At 36.6% G+C, this 16,666-nt stretch overlaps 3 protein-coding genes across 4 annotated transcripts; 2 read left to right on the forward strand and 1 right to left on the reverse strand.

The window, feature by feature from the left end:
- Positions 1-496: 496 nt before the first annotated feature.
- Positions 497-4,869, forward strand: LOC137947921 (protein CHLORORESPIRATORY REDUCTION 42, chloroplastic). The gene is made up of 2 exons (XM_068793765.1): positions 497-810; positions 4,490-4,869. Exons 1-2 carry the CDS (start codon positions 527-529, stop codon positions 4,590-4,592), a joined length of 387 nt encoding a protein of 128 aa, XP_068649866.1. The 5' UTR covers positions 497-526; the 3' UTR covers positions 4,593-4,869.
- On the forward strand, positions 4,198-7,607 carry LOC137947920 (uncharacterized). The gene is made up of 10 exons (XM_068793764.1): positions 4,198-4,314; positions 4,853-5,101; positions 5,196-5,400; positions 5,498-5,588; positions 5,674-5,819; positions 5,905-6,148; positions 6,228-6,332; positions 6,432-6,614; positions 6,704-6,908; positions 7,001-7,607. Exons 2-10 carry the CDS (start codon positions 4,876-4,878, stop codon positions 7,483-7,485), a joined length of 1,890 nt encoding a protein of 629 aa, XP_068649865.1. The 5' UTR covers positions 4,198-4,314; positions 4,853-4,875; the 3' UTR covers positions 7,486-7,607.
- Positions 7,608-8,534: 927 nt separating this feature from the next.
- Positions 8,535-15,805, reverse strand: LOC137948744 (syntaxin-132). 2 transcript variants are annotated; one of them, XM_068794903.1, is made up of 14 exons: positions 15,743-15,794; positions 15,555-15,618; positions 14,451-14,561; positions 14,253-14,309; positions 12,000-12,048; positions 11,729-11,817; positions 11,566-11,639; positions 10,621-10,663; positions 10,470-10,530; positions 10,312-10,337; positions 10,124-10,201; positions 9,545-9,625; positions 9,073-9,138; positions 8,535-8,867 (listed from the first exon to the last, which is right to left on the reverse strand). In XM_068794903.1, exons 2-14 carry the CDS (start codon positions 15,570-15,572, stop codon positions 8,697-8,699), a joined length of 924 nt encoding a protein of 307 aa, XP_068651004.1. In that variant the 5' UTR covers positions 15,573-15,618; positions 15,743-15,794; the 3' UTR covers positions 8,535-8,696. The 2 variants fall into 2 exon arrangements, with proteins under 2 accessions (XP_068651004.1, XP_068651003.1); XM_068794902.1 differs by having other exon boundaries at positions 15,555-15,805.
- Positions 15,806-16,666: the final 861 nt, after the last annotated feature.

Here is a 16,666-nt window from a genome sequence, read left to right on the forward strand (position 1 = left end):
TTTTTTAACTATTATATCATAAAAGTAAGATCAAATACTGGTTAATAGGACTTGCTCCACCCTTCCCTGTTAATGGCGGAAATTTGGACATTGGTATAACCTATCTTTAATTTAATAATAAATGTAAATAAAATAATTTTAATTTTAATTACTTCTTATCCTGCATTTATCTTTTATCCTAGCATTCATGATCAAATTCCAATTGACTTTTTTCTTCTTATTTTTATGAAAATTTAATAAAAAATAAAGATAATCATATTATTGTATATATAATTAAATAAATGATATTATTATAAATTGGGTGCTAAATAAAAGCTGGGTATTTAACTGTCAATTGAGGTATATTTACCTATATTAATTTTTTTTGTCGTAAATTGAATATATAGTCCAAAGTAAACAGGTTTATGTGTGTATATTTACCAAGATACCCTTGTCCATGCAGTAAGAGACTGTCCATGATCATCTTCTAGTGGAAGGGAGTCACAGACTTCACATAAGCTACAGTCCAGTCTGCTTCATTTCGTCCATGGCTTCTTCTCTCTCTTCTTCCATGGTCTCGTCATCCCCCAGGCTCCAAATCCCTTTCAAAAACAAACGACCGAACATCTCGTCATTAATCCCTCCGTTTCAGAGAGCTCGTTTCGCCCTCGTCAAGTGCGAAGCTACTCCGTCGTCCGGCGGAGAGAAATCGAGCCTTCGGATTGGTTCTCCGGTGATTATCGTAGAAGCTCCGGGGACATTAAAGACTGCCGATTCCATGCCTTCTCTGAGAGTCAATTCTGGAGAAGTCAAGGCAGGGGACGTAGGCAGGTATTCTTCTCTTTCTTTCTCTTTCTTCTTACCGTATATATCGATAGGTAGATTCTCTGGTTTTAGCTGGAGTAAACTGAAGTTTAGCAGAAGGTTCATGGAGGGTAATAGATTTGGACAAAAAAAATAAAAAGCAAAGAAATGAGCATCTGTTTACTGGTTGGAAATGGAGATTTTTGTAGGATAATGGCAAGGAAGCCCAAGGATGTGTGGGCGGTTCGTTTGAAGATTGGGACTTATCTCTTGGATGGGAAGCATTTCAGGTCCTTGAATCTCGAGGAATGAACAGCTCAGAACGGATAGCTTTTTCCAATATTTAAATTTTTGATGTGTAAAATTAAAAAAAGAAATTTCTTTTTATTTACTTAATATCCCCTCTTTTGTTCATAAATTAATAGTAAGTTAATTATTTTGCTTAATAATTTTGTATGCAAGAGGATTTCAAAAATGTTATATAATATTACTTTTAAATAAGAAAAAAACATTGGATGTTCAATAACCATAAACCCTAAACCTTGAACCTTAAACCCTAAATCCTAAAATACCTTGGCGAATAAAAATATGGCTGGTTTATAAGTTCCCATTATAATTGGATATAGAAAGGAGGTTCCTCACCTCAATTGTAAAGGAATTTTTTTTTGCGTAACAATCCTATAATCATTTATTTTCCATTTTGTACTTCGTCTAGGTTTTTGGGTAAAGCGTTGATCCTCTTCGTCTTACTAAGACTACAAAATGTTCTTGTGAATTATCAGTTACTCCATGTATCAACAAGAGAGTTTATCCTAGAAGAAAAGAACTATTAAGACTATGCAAGATCCTCATAAGGTTTTTTTTTTTTTTTTAAAATAAATGTAATGTAATTAAGTGTTTTTGTTCTTGAACTCATATGACCAAATATTAGTTAATTATATGTTATTTAATATTTTATGGTTTTGACTTATGGGTTTATAATTAATATAATTTATATTAATGTTGCTTTATAGATTTTAGAAAATATTTAATTATTTTTTGTTATTTCTTGAACATATAATTGCAAGTTTTAGGCAAAGGTAAAGTGGTAAAGACTACGGGGTGGGTTAGTCGACAATGAACTTGAAATGAAGTGAATAATTCAATTCATCTTAAATGAATTGATTTGATTTCAACTCATCCTTGGGTGTTAGTGTAGACGAGTTCCAATGCACTGGAAAATAGATTCCAGTGTTAGTGTCCCCAAATGAAAAGTATGATTTAAACAAGAGAATGATTACCTTTTATAATATATTTAAATATAACATATACCTAAACAGATAATTAACCAAAATAAATATGATTATTATACTTATAAGTGATTTAACGTATAGTATTAGAATATATTAATTTCCTAATTAATGAATAACTATATTATATTAATTAATTATTATAGTTTATTATAAATTAATACAATAATTATGTGTGACTAGAATAAATTATTAAAAAAACATAAGTGAATATAATAAATAAATAAATTATTTTTTAATAACATAATATATGTTTTAACATTAAAAACCACTAATTTAATACAATAATAATAAAATAATATATATATATATATATATATATATTTACCAATAACATAATATATATTTTTATGTATTACTAATTAATAATATATTGTCCCAAAATTTAAAACCATTGGTTTAATTAATTATAGCAATGGGATAGTTAAACCCACAGAATTTATCAAATATTTATTTTAAAAATATTTTAATTATGACTATTAAATCACTAATTTAATATAGTAATTATAAAAAAATATTAAATAAAAAATATAAATTATTATTCTTATTACGACGGCTTAGTTTTTCCTTAAATTAAGAAAAAATTAAACCATTGTCTTCCTCGGCGCGCATCATCTTCCTCAGCGGCGGCAGACTAAGGTGCTTCGATGGTATGCCGAGAGGGAGGTCAAGACAGAAGAGAAGTCGGGAGGCCGAGAGGCCCTGCGTAGAGGCTTGGCATGCCGTGCTCAGTGACAGAGGTCGAGAAGGAGAGGAAGGAGCAACACATGCGTCCCACATACTTCGTTTGATTCACAAAACAGGTTGGAATCCAAATTACCCGACGGAGGTCAAGAGGGAGGAAGGCCTACGGAGGGGGAGGAGGGAGAAGAGATAAGGGGGGGTGGGGGTGATGGGGGTTTGGAATCCAAATTACCTGAGTGAATGAATTGACATGATTTACTTAAAATGTAATTTATTGTACATTAACCCCTTAATCTAATGATAAAAATACGGGAATAATTCATCTCACTTCATGTTGGACTAACACCCCTAAGTAATTGGGTAAAATAACAACCTTTGATTGATCTGTTAAAAAATCAAAACATATAATCAGATCACTCTTATTTTTTTAATCTTTTTATCTTTGTGTTTGTATTTGATCGATTTTCTTACATTTGTCCCTCCATAGAAAATAACAGAAAAATTAGTTATGGTGATTGTGTTAACACTAAATATAATTTTTTTTATAAATAATAAAAATAAGGTTTAATGAGAAGTAAGTGATCAAAATTGATTATAATGCCTCTTGATTTGTTTTTACTATAGTTTCTTATTAGAGTAATAGAAACTCAATTTTTTTTAACATTTTTGAAAAGCAAAAAAAAAATATTTCCATTCCTAAGAACAGAACAAATGTTAGAAAATTTTGGTCAAACAAAAAACGTTTTTAGTGGTGTTGACTGAAGAAGAGCCCTTGTACCTTTCTGCATCCCATGGAAAATGAAGGAGAAAATGGAAGAAAAATATATTTTTTCTTGTTTGGATACATTTGGAAAATAAAAAAAGAAATAAAATTAATAAAATTTAAAATTTTGATGATTAAGATTTTCTCTCAAATATTTTTATTTCATTTTTTTTCTTTTCTCCCTAATTCATCATTTTGTAAGAGAAAATTTATTAATTAATTTCTCTCGTATTTTATTTTATCTCAATGATTCTCTGTAAAATTACTTTTTCTCTCTTTTCTTTTCTGTGATCAGACTCTAATTACTGTTTCCTTATAAAGAAAACCGATTAAACTAGTTAAAAAATCTTTAGTAAATAGGTTTTTGTGCGTCTCCATGGATCTGCTTCTATTTCTTGCATTTACCAAAATACCATTGTCCATGCAGTAAAGAGACTGTCCGTCATCATCTTCTAGTGGAAGGGGGTCACAGACTTCACATAAGCTACAGTCCAGTCTGCTTCATTTCGTCCATGGCTTCTTCTCTCTCTTCTTCCATGGTCTCGTCATCCCCCAGGCTCCAAATCCCTTTAAATAACAAACAACCAAACATCTCGTCATTAATCCCTCCGTTTCAGAGAGCTCGTTTCGCCCTCGTCAAGTGCGAAGCTACTCCATCGTCCGGCGGAGAGAAATCGAGCCTTCGGATTGGTTCTCCGGTGACTATCGTAGAAGCTCCGGGGACATTAAAGCTGCCGATTCCATGCCTTCTTTGAGAGTCAATTCTGGAGAAGTCAAAGCAGGGGACGTAGGCAGGTATTCTTCTCTTTCTTTCTCTTTCTTCTACCGTATATATCGATAGGTAGATTCTCTGGTTTTAGCTGGAGTGAACTGAAGTTTAGCAGAAGGTTCATGGAGGGTAATAGATTGAACAAAAAAATAAAAGAGAAATGAGCATCTGTTTACTGGTTGGAAATGGAGATTTTTTTAGGATTGTGGCAAGGAAGCCCAAGGATGTGTGGGCGGTTCGTTTGAAGATTGGGACTTATCTCTTGGATGGGAAGCATTTCAGGTCCTTGAATCTCGAGGAATGAACAGCTCAGAACGGATAGCTTTTTCCAAATATTTAAATTTTGGGTGATACCTTTTCAATAGGTTGTTACCTTCCCCCCATTTCTCTCCTGAAATTTGAAGACCGTTTCCTGTAATTTTTCCCTCCTACCACTCACGATCTTTAAACAAAATATTTTTTCTGTAACAAACTAAAACCGAGTCCCATAAGTACAGCTACCGTCTCTTGCTATCACAGTAAACAGAGTTCTGATTTCTACTTCCGATTTTCTTTTCTTTGAAGAGAGAAAGGTTCACAAATAAAAAATGGAGAATTCCAGTCTCCTTTTCTGGATAACAGTCTTGTTCTGCTTGTCGAGAGCTTTCGGAGATGATGAACAAGGTCATATGAAGTATAAAGACGCCAACCTGCCATTAAATACCAGAGTTAAAGATATTCTCGGAAGAATGACTCTGGCTGAAAAGATCGGTCAGATGACACAAGCCGATCGATCCGTGCTCTCCCCAGAAATCATGAGCAAGTACTTCATTGGTAAGAAATCCATTTGCCTACTTACTATCGCAGAAACAGAGTAATCCATCTTCTTGAATTCTGAATTTTACTGGTTCATCTGAATTCATTGCAGGAAGTGTATTGAGTGGTGGAGGTAGTGTTCCTGCTCCAAACGCCACTCCCCAGCAGTGGATTGATATGGTGAACGGCTTCCAGAACGGATCACTCTCTAGCCGTCTTGGGATTCCAATGATTTATGGAATCGATGCTGTTCATGGCCACAACAATGTCTATAAAGCCACCATATTCCCACATAATGTTGGACTGGGAGCAACCAGGTAGATTTACCTTTTTTTTTTTCCCTCAATGCATGTTATATAAAAAATTATGTAAACAGAATTACTGAAACCTGTGCTCTAATGGTGTCTTTACCAGGGATCCTCAGCTTGTGAAGAAGATTGGAGAAGCAACTGCTTTGGAAGTCAGGGGAACTGGGATTCAGTACGTTTTTGCTCCATGTATTGCAGTAAGTACTGATACAGAAGAGTTTTTTAGATAGTCCATGGCGGATTTCTTACTTACAGTAACTAATGTTTCTTTCGTCTGGACAGGTTTGCAGAGACCCCAGATGGGGCCGTTGCTACGAGAGTTACAGCGAGGATCCAAAGATTGTCCAGGAGATGACAGAGATCATCTCTGGTTTACAGGGAGAAATCCTTCAAGGAGGACGACTGGGTGCTCCTTATGTTGCTGGACAGTAAGACCTTTTTCAAACTCCTCCCACCCTTCTCCATCACCCTGTTCATACTGACGCCATTATTGTCTCTCTCTTTCCGTTTCAGAAAGAAGGTTGCTGCCTGTGCGAAGCACTTTCTTGGTGATGGCGGCACCCAGAAAGGGATCAATGAGAACAACACCATAATCGACTTCCATTCACTGATGAGCATTCACATGCCTGCTTACTATGATGCTGTGATCAAGGGTGTCTCTACTATCATGGTTTCTTATTCTAGTTGGAATGGAGAGAAGATGCACGACAATCGCTTCCTCATCACTGAAATTCTCAAGAACAAGCTCCGCTTCAGGGTAAAACAAAAAAGTCCAGCATGGATTTATAGAATCACATACCCACCTCACAGAATCTCTTCTTCGTTTTTACTTGCAGGGGTTTGTCATCTCCGACTGGCAAGGAGTTGATAGAATCACGTACCCACCTCACACCAACTACTCGTCCTCCGTTGCTGCTGCAATTCAAGCTGGAATCGACATGGTTAGTGGCAAATGAGAAACTTAGTACTCTTTACTGCATAAGGAAGACGAAAGAATAATCTAGATCATGATAGAAATACCTTCTTTAATTCCTGTGCAGGTAATGGTGGGGTATAACTTCACTGGATTCATTGATGATCTAACCAATCTTGTGAGCAGCGGAGTCGTCCCCATGAGCAGAATCGACAATGCAGTAACCAGGATTTTGCGAATCAAATTCATGATGGGTCTCTTTGAGAATCCTTACTCTGACAACAGCTTGGTCGATCAAATTGGAAACCAGGTTTGGCCATCTCTCTTTACCATCTCATCTTCTCTGCTTAACGCACTTTTATAAGTATTTCAACTGACGTTGGGATTGAAACTGTACAGGAACACAGAGAGCTGGCTAGAGAAGCAGTCAGAAAATCACTTGTGCTTCTGAAAAACGGAAAAGACTCTGGTCAGCCATTGCTTCCCCTTCCCAAGAAGGCAAAGAGCATTCTCGTAGCTGGAAGCCATGCCCACGACCTGGGTTCCCAATGCGGTGGTTGGACCATCACATGGCAAGGTCTCGAAGGAAACAACCTCACCGAAGGTGCGCATTTCATTAAACGGTTTCTGCATTCAAATCATTCCTTCAAAAACTCGAATCTTTTAACTTTCATTTCAATCACTTCTTATCAATAGGAACGACGATCTTGGAAGCTATCAGACACACAGTAGATCCTAGCGCAGAAGTCATCTACAAAGACAGCCCCGACCAAGACTTCGTGCAGAATAACGACTTCGATTACGCCATAGTCGTCGTCGGCGAGCAGCCATATGCAGAAACAAACGGAGACAGCATGAACCTGACAATGGTGGAGCCAGGTCCGGAGACGATCAATAACGTTTGCGCGTCCATCAAATGTGTCGTCGTGATCATCTCCGGCCGACCCATTGTTCTCGAGCCTTATCTCCCCACCATGGACGCCCTTGTTGCAGCATGGCTTCCAGGGTCTGAAGGGCAGGGCGTGGCTGATGTCCTTTTTGGCGATTATGGCTTCACGGGTAAACTCCCACGAACTTGGTTCAAGTCCGTAGATCAGCTTCCCATGAATGTGGGAGATGAGCACTATGATCCTCTCTTCCCCTTCGGCGCTGGGCTGACAACCGAGCCTCATGCAGCTTAGAGGAATTGATCAGAGAAGAACAGATGGATCGTGGTATAGATTAGATAGAGAGATGCATAAATGAAAGTTTGATTTTTAGTGGTTATGTTTAGATTTTTTCTTTGATTCAATTTTCTGGTTGTGTAAGGCAAAGGTTCTAGATAAGAATGCTAGTACTGTTTAGTTTCAATGAAATGCCATTGAATTAATCCTCTGCAAATTCTCACAACCAGAAGTTTTTTTTTTTGTATTAATAAGTAAATCATTAAAATATAAAAAAATATAATTTTATTTAGTTAAAAATCAAACTTTTTTTGTGTGATATCCCAGTCCCTACAATCCCTACAAGTCCATATGGTTAACATTAATAATTTCAAAATTTTATATTAAAATAAATATAAAAAGAATTTAAAATAGAAAATCTTATGAAATACCAGACTTAGAATTTGATCCAGTATTGACCAGCGAGTGTCCACCCTACAAATCCTTGATACCACATAAATGGAAAACAGGAATAGAAGAAAGCCCCTTTATTAATTGCTAAAGGTGGCCTGAAAGGTGGTATTTTACTGAGGCCAGCCATTAAACTGGTAGGATGACTGGTTTTTATCTAACTAGGTTAGACTGGATTTAGCCTTAGGTTTAGAGCACAGTGATCCTCCCTCCAATAAAAAAAATTTCAAGTCACGATTCACCCGATTTGAGTTATAATCAGATTGGACCAACGAACTGGATCATCTGATTTTAAGATAAATCAGATTTTTACCTAAATAAAAACCAAAGAATCCAACTCCAATTTAGTCCAATTTTGACAATATTAATTGTTTGCCCCATTCGTTTCTGAAAATCCACTCTCAGCTGATTTACTTGTCGGGTTCATTTACCACAAGTCACGTTTTTACATGTCTCACTGAACTAGCTCTAAGAGATGCCGATGCATCAGTGGAAAGTAGAAGGTGATATACACTAAACACAGTTCGATCAAGTTTTCACCAGCAGAAAACAGTTCAAAGAATTGGAAGTTCCTGTCTCGCAATATTAATCTGAAATGGGAAGCAATAACCACTACGAGGGGAAAAAATAAATGAAATAACAAGCAGGCGACGAAGAAAGAAGAAAGCAGAAAGCAGAAAGCTCCTGGGGGCTTTAAAACAAAGGTCGGGGTTTCGAAAAAAAGAAAAAAAAAAACTGACAGAGAGATAATATTATGTTACAGGTTATTTGGTTTACCACTAAGCACTATTCTTGCTCCACGGCTTGATCACTGCTACAACAATGATGACGACAATTATGAGAAGGATGATAATAGCTATGCACATCCATTTCCGGCTACTCTTTTGTAAACTTTTTGCCTTTTGGAGAATGGTTGTGCCGGATTGCACATGGTCAACTGCACTTGAAACCTGGAGGTACATGCAAAAGAACGTAAAACTCAGATAAAAATCCCTTGAGAAAACAGAGATCCCATATATTATTGCATACTAACCATAAACCTTTTTCAATTCGAAAACAATGAGAGCTTTATTTTTATTTCCAATGAATAGCTATTTTATAGGAATGATAATCTACAGAGCTTGTATTAGCCAGAAAGGAATATATGGCTTGTACCTGGGATTCAATGTTGTCCAGCATATCACCTTGGGCTTCAACCAAGACAGCCATGTCCAGGAAAATCTATACAGAAAAATGAAATGTTCAAGTTTTCAAGGGCAAGAGAAATTAAACAAGCAGAGAGTGAAAATTAAGCCACAAAGAAAAACTACTGAGAGTTTGCGAGCCGAAAATATGCACTAACTCTGTTCTTAGATTTTCCCATATTACCAAGTTTTCTCTGGTTCAAAGATTAACCAACACTATCTAACTGCTGATATCCAACACAAGTTCAAAGATTAACCGGAACTATCAAACTGCTGATATCCAACACAATTGTTCTATGGATTACAATGACTTGGCAAGTATATAAATACTAAATCTATTCTCCAGACATTGACTAGACTTGGTATATATATGAATTCACAACTAATTTTGAGATATTAACTTGACCTAGTCTTGAACATTTGGCCCAGAAGCAAGCATGTACCTGTTGCAAGTCAAGAAGTTTCTTCTCAATGTCTCTTACTGCATCATGACGCTCCTGTATTTCTGCCATTGTGTCCATTATCTGCAATTGATAGTTATCAGATTTTTCTTAGCCTGAAATGTTTCTTCAAAACTAAGCAGTAAAGAAGAAAACAAAACAAAATTCTGGCAGACCACCATTAGTTGGGATCACATGAATTCATATGGCATTTGATTTGCTGCTGCAGATTGTCAAATGGATCCAATACAACAGTGAAACAACAAAATAACTCCAAATAAGAAAACCTGAGCTATATGTAGTGGCTGTGCTATTTTCCCTCAAAATTGCAAGCAGGCTCCTAATGGAGCCTCCACTTGGTTTTTATCTATGTGCCAGTCCATCAAATAATAATTCATATACGTAGCCTAAAATTTTAGTTGGCTGAAGAGTTATCAAGTTGGCGAATCACAAAATTTTTGGAAGCTCCTACAAAGCTAACCTCAAACTCAAGTACAGAAAACTTGAAGAGATGCCACTACACAATTCAACTGTCCATAGGAGTCAGAGTTAACAATGTCCATCTTGAAAAAACAGACAAACCTGGCCTCGGCCTTGTTCCTGAATTGCCTTCTGGAATATCTGCTCACCATCACCAGTCTCCACCAACTGATCAATAGTCTGACCCAAAAAAATAAATAAATAAATAAAAGAAGAGGTTTATGGCATGCCTGTAATGAAAAATTATCGAATAATTATGCATAGGAAAACTTGAAAAGAGGGAACCTTACCTCTTCATCCACTTTTTTACCAGTTACTGCAGCAGAAAGAATCACCAAAAAGATGCCCAATAGTTAACATTGAAACAACATCAGAAATTAAATATCACACAATGAAACAGCAACTGCAGCTGCTATGATCTTAGATAAAGACTAAGAATTGTAAGAACCTGTAAAAACCCTTCTCTCAATAACCTCACGATACTCTCTATGAATAGTTTCTCTAAGAATCTGCAAAATAAGCCAGGTTACAAAAACTGGGACAGATGAACAGAAGAATATGGTTTCAGTAGCAGAATTCCCTGTATACAACTAGATTACCTGGAACTCTGACATCTTGTCTTTAAACTTCTTTTTTAATGCACTGCAAAGGTTAAAAATGGGTATAAAGTCAAGAATTGGTTTGAGAGAAGTGAGAAATAAAATTTATTAATCAAGCACTCCCAGGGAGAGAAGATTCAAGATACAGATTATGCATTGAACAAAAAGTGGGCCAGGTGTGTTTGTTTGCATCATAAATAGTTTCATAGATGCCAAAAGAGCAGTTAAAAACTAAATAAGAAAAGAAGAAAAATAGAGGATGTTAAGGAATCGTCCCACATGGATTAGTGAGTACAAAAATCTTGAGTTTATTAATTGGGAAATAGGCTTATTAAGTTGGCTAGTCATTTTGGCTAGCATATATATATATATATATTTGAAAATAGTGAGAAGAGAAATGATATACTAATAACACAAGTTAGGCCATCAACAGCTACAAGCCAAACAAAAAAAAAATAAAAAAAAATCAACCTCAATCTAGTAGAAATGTCTCTCCAACATCAAGATGTTGGAAAGACACACAACAATCCTAGCTAAGAAAACCCACTATATGATTAGCACTTGAACTACGTGAGTCCATGAAACTGTAACACCATCACAAAACTATAAATCTCATCATAGAAATAAAACAAACACCGATGCAGTCTTCTTGCTGAAGCAAAACAACTGATTACAACCTAAGAACATAAATAGAGCAGATAACATAAAACGTGTGAACTTCCTTTTACAAAACGAAATAAAATAAGTAATCAAATGGGAGGCCCCTACATATAGGGACACCAAGATAGAGAATTTTCATATCATACATCTTCGACCAGACTCTTTAATCAAACTTCATTGACCCAGCTTTGATATAATGACAAGTTGGTTGTGAGGGAAAAAAGAAGAACAGAGAAAAAAAAGAAAGAACAAATAGAATGTTTTAAGAGTTTGACATAAACATACATAGTGGTAGAAGTCCTTGATCGGTCAACACCGGTTCCTTTCCCACATCCGGGCTTCTGCCTATTTGATAGGTTCTGAATACATTAACATCAAAATCACATAAAAGGATTTTAGCATAAGATAGACATCAGGGGCTAAAAAATGCATTAAAAAATTATTTTACATCTCTGTCGAGCTCCTCAATTTTTGACTTTGCAAGAAGTGCAATTTTTCCAACTTCATCTACATCTTTCTCCATACGCTGCTTGATTGCTGCAAGCAAGTATAACTACTAAATCAATAATCACAAATCAAAAGAAAATTAACAATAAATTCGTTACAAATAGAAGGACTTCAATTTACACAAGTTTAAGTGAAACCATTGAAGAGAAAAATATGACTTTGAACGCCTTGGAATTACATTCTTTTATTCTCTGAAAGAAGAAGATAGTCACCTTTCATCAAAGCAGCCTTGGTAACTGCCTTTGACTCTTCATGGGCATCCTGCATGGTCACAAAAAAAAATACGATGACACAAGAGTTCATAGCAATTTTTTTTTCTTTATTCTGTTTCCTTTGGGAGGATAAAGGAGGCAAAACTGATTGCCTGGATGAACTGTGAAGGAGGCATCCCATGAACATTACGGATTAGAACATTGTCCAAATCAAAAGGTTAAATTTAGAGTGGAGCGACCCAAATCACATATTCATACTAGGCTGTGGGTCATTTTTATTGTTTATTTTTCATTAAAAAATGGCATAATTACTGAGAAAGAATGAACATGTATAATTGGGAGGGCAATAAGTCCTGAAATAGTGATAAGAAAGGCGTCTCCAACAACCGGGGATTGATGGAAGACACCATCTCTGGCCAAGTTATCTGAGATACAATTGGTGCTCGAGTCCCCTTCGAGAGTCATTAGTGAGTTAATTTTGTGAGAGAATGACTTGATTCCATGTAGAAGAACTCTTATCAGAATATCCAGAGGATTCAAGCTGGAGAGAAGGACAAAACCCGCATGGCCACTAATGATACCACCAATCCCAGAATACCTTATGAACTCAATGTTAAACTTAGACCACCCCACAGGCGGAGGGATTCAAGATGAGAGTCTAGGCAAGGGATAAGCACTGAAGGTATAGACCACCTTCCAATGCTACCAAGAGATTGGACTGAAGTCCCTCGTAGGTGCTGACTCCAATCAGTAGGGTGTCCAATATACCCTCAATGATCATCCATGGTACTTGTGAATGGCCCTTAGTTATGTTCTCCAGAGCAACCATGGAAAGGAAGCTATGTCAACTTGCCAGAGAATCTGGTCAATGAAAGGTTCGTAGTGTAGCACTGAGATAAGAACTCCAGGAAGGAAGCTGAATGCAAGATGAATCCTGAACCTACCCATGAGAGAGAGCAACTTTCCCTTCCAAAAATCTAGTCATTTTTCAAAGCCCTGATCACCTGTCTTTGTAGCGTGTCCACAAAAAAGAAAGCCCAACTTAGTGGAATGGAAGGGGGAGACTTTTGCAACTGAGGAACAGAGGCTATCTAGACTGTCTATACTGATACATATGCATATATACAAAAGACTTGACCCAATTAAACTTCTGCTCTTAACAAATTCTATCTTCTCATTGCTCTAAAATATATATATATATATATATATATATATATATATATATTCAATAATACACAGCACCAGCAGAAAAAATGAGTAAAGAAATAGAGTCGATTGTGTCAATGAGTGTTATTGATCAACCCTAGGTGTGTTTATGAGTTTACATACTAAATGTTTTAACAAATGTTAACAGATGGTGAAGTGAGAGTGGGGTTACATGTCAGTGCATTATTAAATTCAATATCTACAATTTTTTATCCAAATATTTAATGTTCTGAGTCAGAATATGCTCCCAATTAAAATGGAGGCCCTCTGAACTTTTTAATTCCTAAGCAAGAAACATCACCTCAACAAGAGACATTTACATCAGATTGAAGTATTGCCATAGATAAAGTGTAGCAATTAGTTTCAGACTAACATGAACCTTATGTATAACTCCAATGTCTGGCTAAAAATGCAAAAAACTCAAACACTAACCTTTTTTTTGAGAAAGGTGAATGCTATTCAATGCAAGAAGTTAAAGAACAAAACTGCAAAGGGCTAGGCAAGGGTGCTCCCCTTACAACAAGAGATTGGAAGGAGACCCTTTGTTTTGCCAAAGAATTAGTTGATCTAGGAACATGATTCCAAGTGGGATCTAGGAGAGTGAAAATATCTAAAATCTCATAAAAAGAATTCTAACACCGCCAAAGTGGGTTAGAACCGGAAAAGAACCATTTTATCACCACTATGAAATCACCTTCAATCAATAGTTTGCCACTCGAGCGATCTCTAAAGATAAATAGCCCATTCAAGAGAGCCTGCTACCCTTCTAATCAAATAATGTCACAAATTACAATAATTAAAATTATTAAAATAGCTTACCCAAAGAAGGAATCATTTATCAAGAAGTAATAGATGGGGATTCTCTTCTCCTATACAAATGCGAACTATTGTCAAGATGTACTAGTTGGGCAATTTTTTGCTGTTCTCTTCTCTTTGTTGTACAATGTAATAAAATTCCACCAGTTCACAGAAAGAAGATGTGGGAGATAGTCTGATAACATCACATAAATTATGAGAAAAGAGGCGGGGGGCCGTTGGGAAACATACCTGAAGCTTTTTCAGTAGCTTTGTGAGCTTATCGATCAACTTCTCTATGTCTTGAACCTACATAGAAACAGAAAAACAACACTCATCCAACAGGCAACACAGATTGAGCGCAGAATGCCAACTTATGTTTGTCATTTCCCTGAAAACATATTTACAATATTCTGAGTGATTGCTCCAGTAAGCTACCATGATATCTACCTGTTTAAAAAAATTGTCCAAACCAAGGTCTGGAGGATTTGCTGGAGCTTGTCTTCCCATTTCAACATCTCCATCTCTTGAAGGTTGACCACGAGGGATCTCAAAAGAATCCTATACGAAAAAAAAATTATACAGAAAAACACTAAAAATTAAAAGAATGGCTTGTCTTAGATTAACAGTAAGGAATGAACAAGGCTCTTCTGAAGAATTCAGACTGAAATAGTGAGCCTGTCCAGCTATCTTGAAAGAGAACTACAGCATAAGCTATTAAATTGTACACACTTTGGTATTTCATTGAAAGAAAATATTCAGTTGGCACATAAATCATCAATTGCTAGCCTAGCAGGTGCACATCGCACATGCCACACTAACAACAATTCCTGACATGCACCTGATACGCTATGCAAGCATCATAACTAACAAACATTATACTTTTTGGAGAAATAGATATATTAAGAGTCATACTAGTAAAGGAAAATTATTCTGACCAATGAAAGAAAATTTCATCTTATATCTGTAGGAAAACATTGAGAAAAAATATAGGCTATGCATCCACAATTCAACGGTGATAGAAGTTCCATTGTTTCACCAATTGTATTAGTTCATACAACAAGAAGAACTGAACATACAAAAACATTCAGCTCACTTACGGAAAGAAAACAGATTTTCAAAATCTTCCGTACTCAACCATGTCTGGATAATTTCCAAATCAATATTTCAAAACAAAATTAGCGACACGTCTATCCCTCAGATCAGTCATGTACAATTCACTGAAGCCCTGAGAATCCACCAAAGCGCAAAATCTCGAGCTGTTCTAAGCAAACGAACGAAAGAGATACGGGATGAGAAACTTTCTGTCCGCACGCCAATGCTTTAAACATAAAGATCGGATCATCTACCCCACATTTTACTCTAAAATACTTCTAGAACCAACGACGCTTTAAAAACAGTAAGTTTCAGTACATCTAAGCTCCACGGAAACAGCTTTCCAGCAAACAAAACGGATCAAGTTAAATTACAAAGCAAACGATCAGGATCGAGTTCAAAAGAGCAAAACTAAAACACAGAAGACGGATATCAATGTTTCAGAGAGAAAATAATTACCGTCAGCAGGTCATTCATCTTCGAACAACTGATCAGACGATACCACCAGCTTGCAAATGGGAGACTACAGGCAGAATACCGGAAACAATAAATAGATGAAGAGAAAGCTGATAAAAACCGTAGAAGATTTCTATCAGGCCTCGGATGAAACCTGGCCTAGGGTTTTAAAGAAAAAAAAGGCGATTGACCTTTACAGGGAGAAGGAAGGTGAAGCTGTTCTCGCTTTTCGTCGAAGTAATTCAAAAATTGAAATGTTGTTATCTGTAAATTCAAACGCTGAATGACGAATCCAAACAGTGAAGTGGCTAAAATCACGAGCCTTGTCCTTTCTTACGCCGCCAACGAGAATAAAATAGCAAGTTCATAATTGCTGTCACTTTAGGTTCTAACCGTTTACTAGTATCCGGATCCGGGTTAAACATTAATTAGACGGATCTATGAATCCGTCTTATCCCACTGAACCAATTTTAGTTAAATCATTAAGGTTTGGTTATTGGTGTAACCATTTATTCTTTGTAATATATTAACCCCCACTGACTCCGCCGTTGGGTCCGCCAATTCGTAGCGGGATGTAGCCACTAACCAAGTTCAGCAGTCAGCAACAGCGAAAAACCAAAAAAAATTATGAATTTACATATATACCCCTCAAAAGAGTAACCGCGCGACTATCGCTCGATACAAATTTATTGGCCGCAATCCGCTGTTCCATCAGACCCACAATCAGAATCACATCCTTCCGTCCATTCAAAGGGGCCCACGGCCACCTCATTCTCCGCCGGCAAAATTATTCCAGCCGTGATAGTCGGTTACAAGCGCATGTGCAACGTCGATTCTTTTTTGCTGTTTGGTGCTCCATAATTATCATTTGGCAAATCGGTCCCACATTCCAATGGTGCCAAGGCTTGCACGAACACTGAAGCTGATTGGCCCTTTGTGCCGTTAATTATATTCCAAGGTGAGGCTGGACATTATGTGGTGTTTAGTGTTCAAAAAATTAGGTTAAGGGAGGATAACGAGAGATATGACTAGAATTATTAAATGCATCAAAGTTTAGGTAGTGACCATCAAGGTGTTACTACTTATAACCGGGGACCCATTTGGGTGCCTGAAAT

This window comes from Aristolochia californica, unplaced genomic scaffold, assembly GCF_029961685.1.
Source record: "Aristolochia californica isolate CCGP_79_NKW_82.1479 unplaced genomic scaffold, dmAriCali1.0.hap1 SCAF_13, whole genome shotgun sequence".
Classification (NCBI taxonomy): domain Eukaryota; kingdom Viridiplantae; phylum Streptophyta; class Magnoliopsida; order Piperales; family Aristolochiaceae; genus Aristolochia; species Aristolochia californica.

Excerpts from the sequence above, each read along its gene's own strand:
- LOC137947921 (XM_068793765.1), top strand. The coding sequence starts at position 527 with ATGGCTTCTTCTCTCTCTTCTTCCATGGTCTCGTCATCCCCCAGGCTC. Across the intron at positions 811-4,489 it reads AAGGCAGGGGACGTAGGCAG|GATTGTGGCAAGGAAGCCCA; the intron begins GTATTCTTCTCT and ends AGATTTTTTTAG.
- LOC137947920 (XM_068793764.1), top strand. The coding sequence starts at position 4,876 with ATGGAGAATTCCAGTCTCCTTTTCTGGATAACAGTCTTGTTCTGCTTG. Across the intron at positions 5,102-5,195 it reads CATGAGCAAGTACTTCATTG|GAAGTGTATTGAGTGGTGGA; the intron begins GTAAGAAATCCA and ends AATTCATTGCAG. Across the intron at positions 5,589-5,673 it reads TTTTTGCTCCATGTATTGCA|GTTTGCAGAGACCCCAGATG; the intron begins GTAAGTACTGAT and ends TCGTCTGGACAG.
- LOC137948744 (XM_068794902.1), bottom strand. Across the intron at positions 12,049-14,252 it reads AGCTACTGAAAAAGCTTCAG|GATGCCCATGAAGAGTCAAA; the intron begins GTATGTTTCCCA and ends GTGACCATGCAG. Across the intron at positions 11,818-11,999 it reads CAAGGCTGCTTTGATGAAAG|CAATCAAGCAGCGTATGGAG; the intron begins GTGACTATCTTC and ends ACTTGCTTGCAG.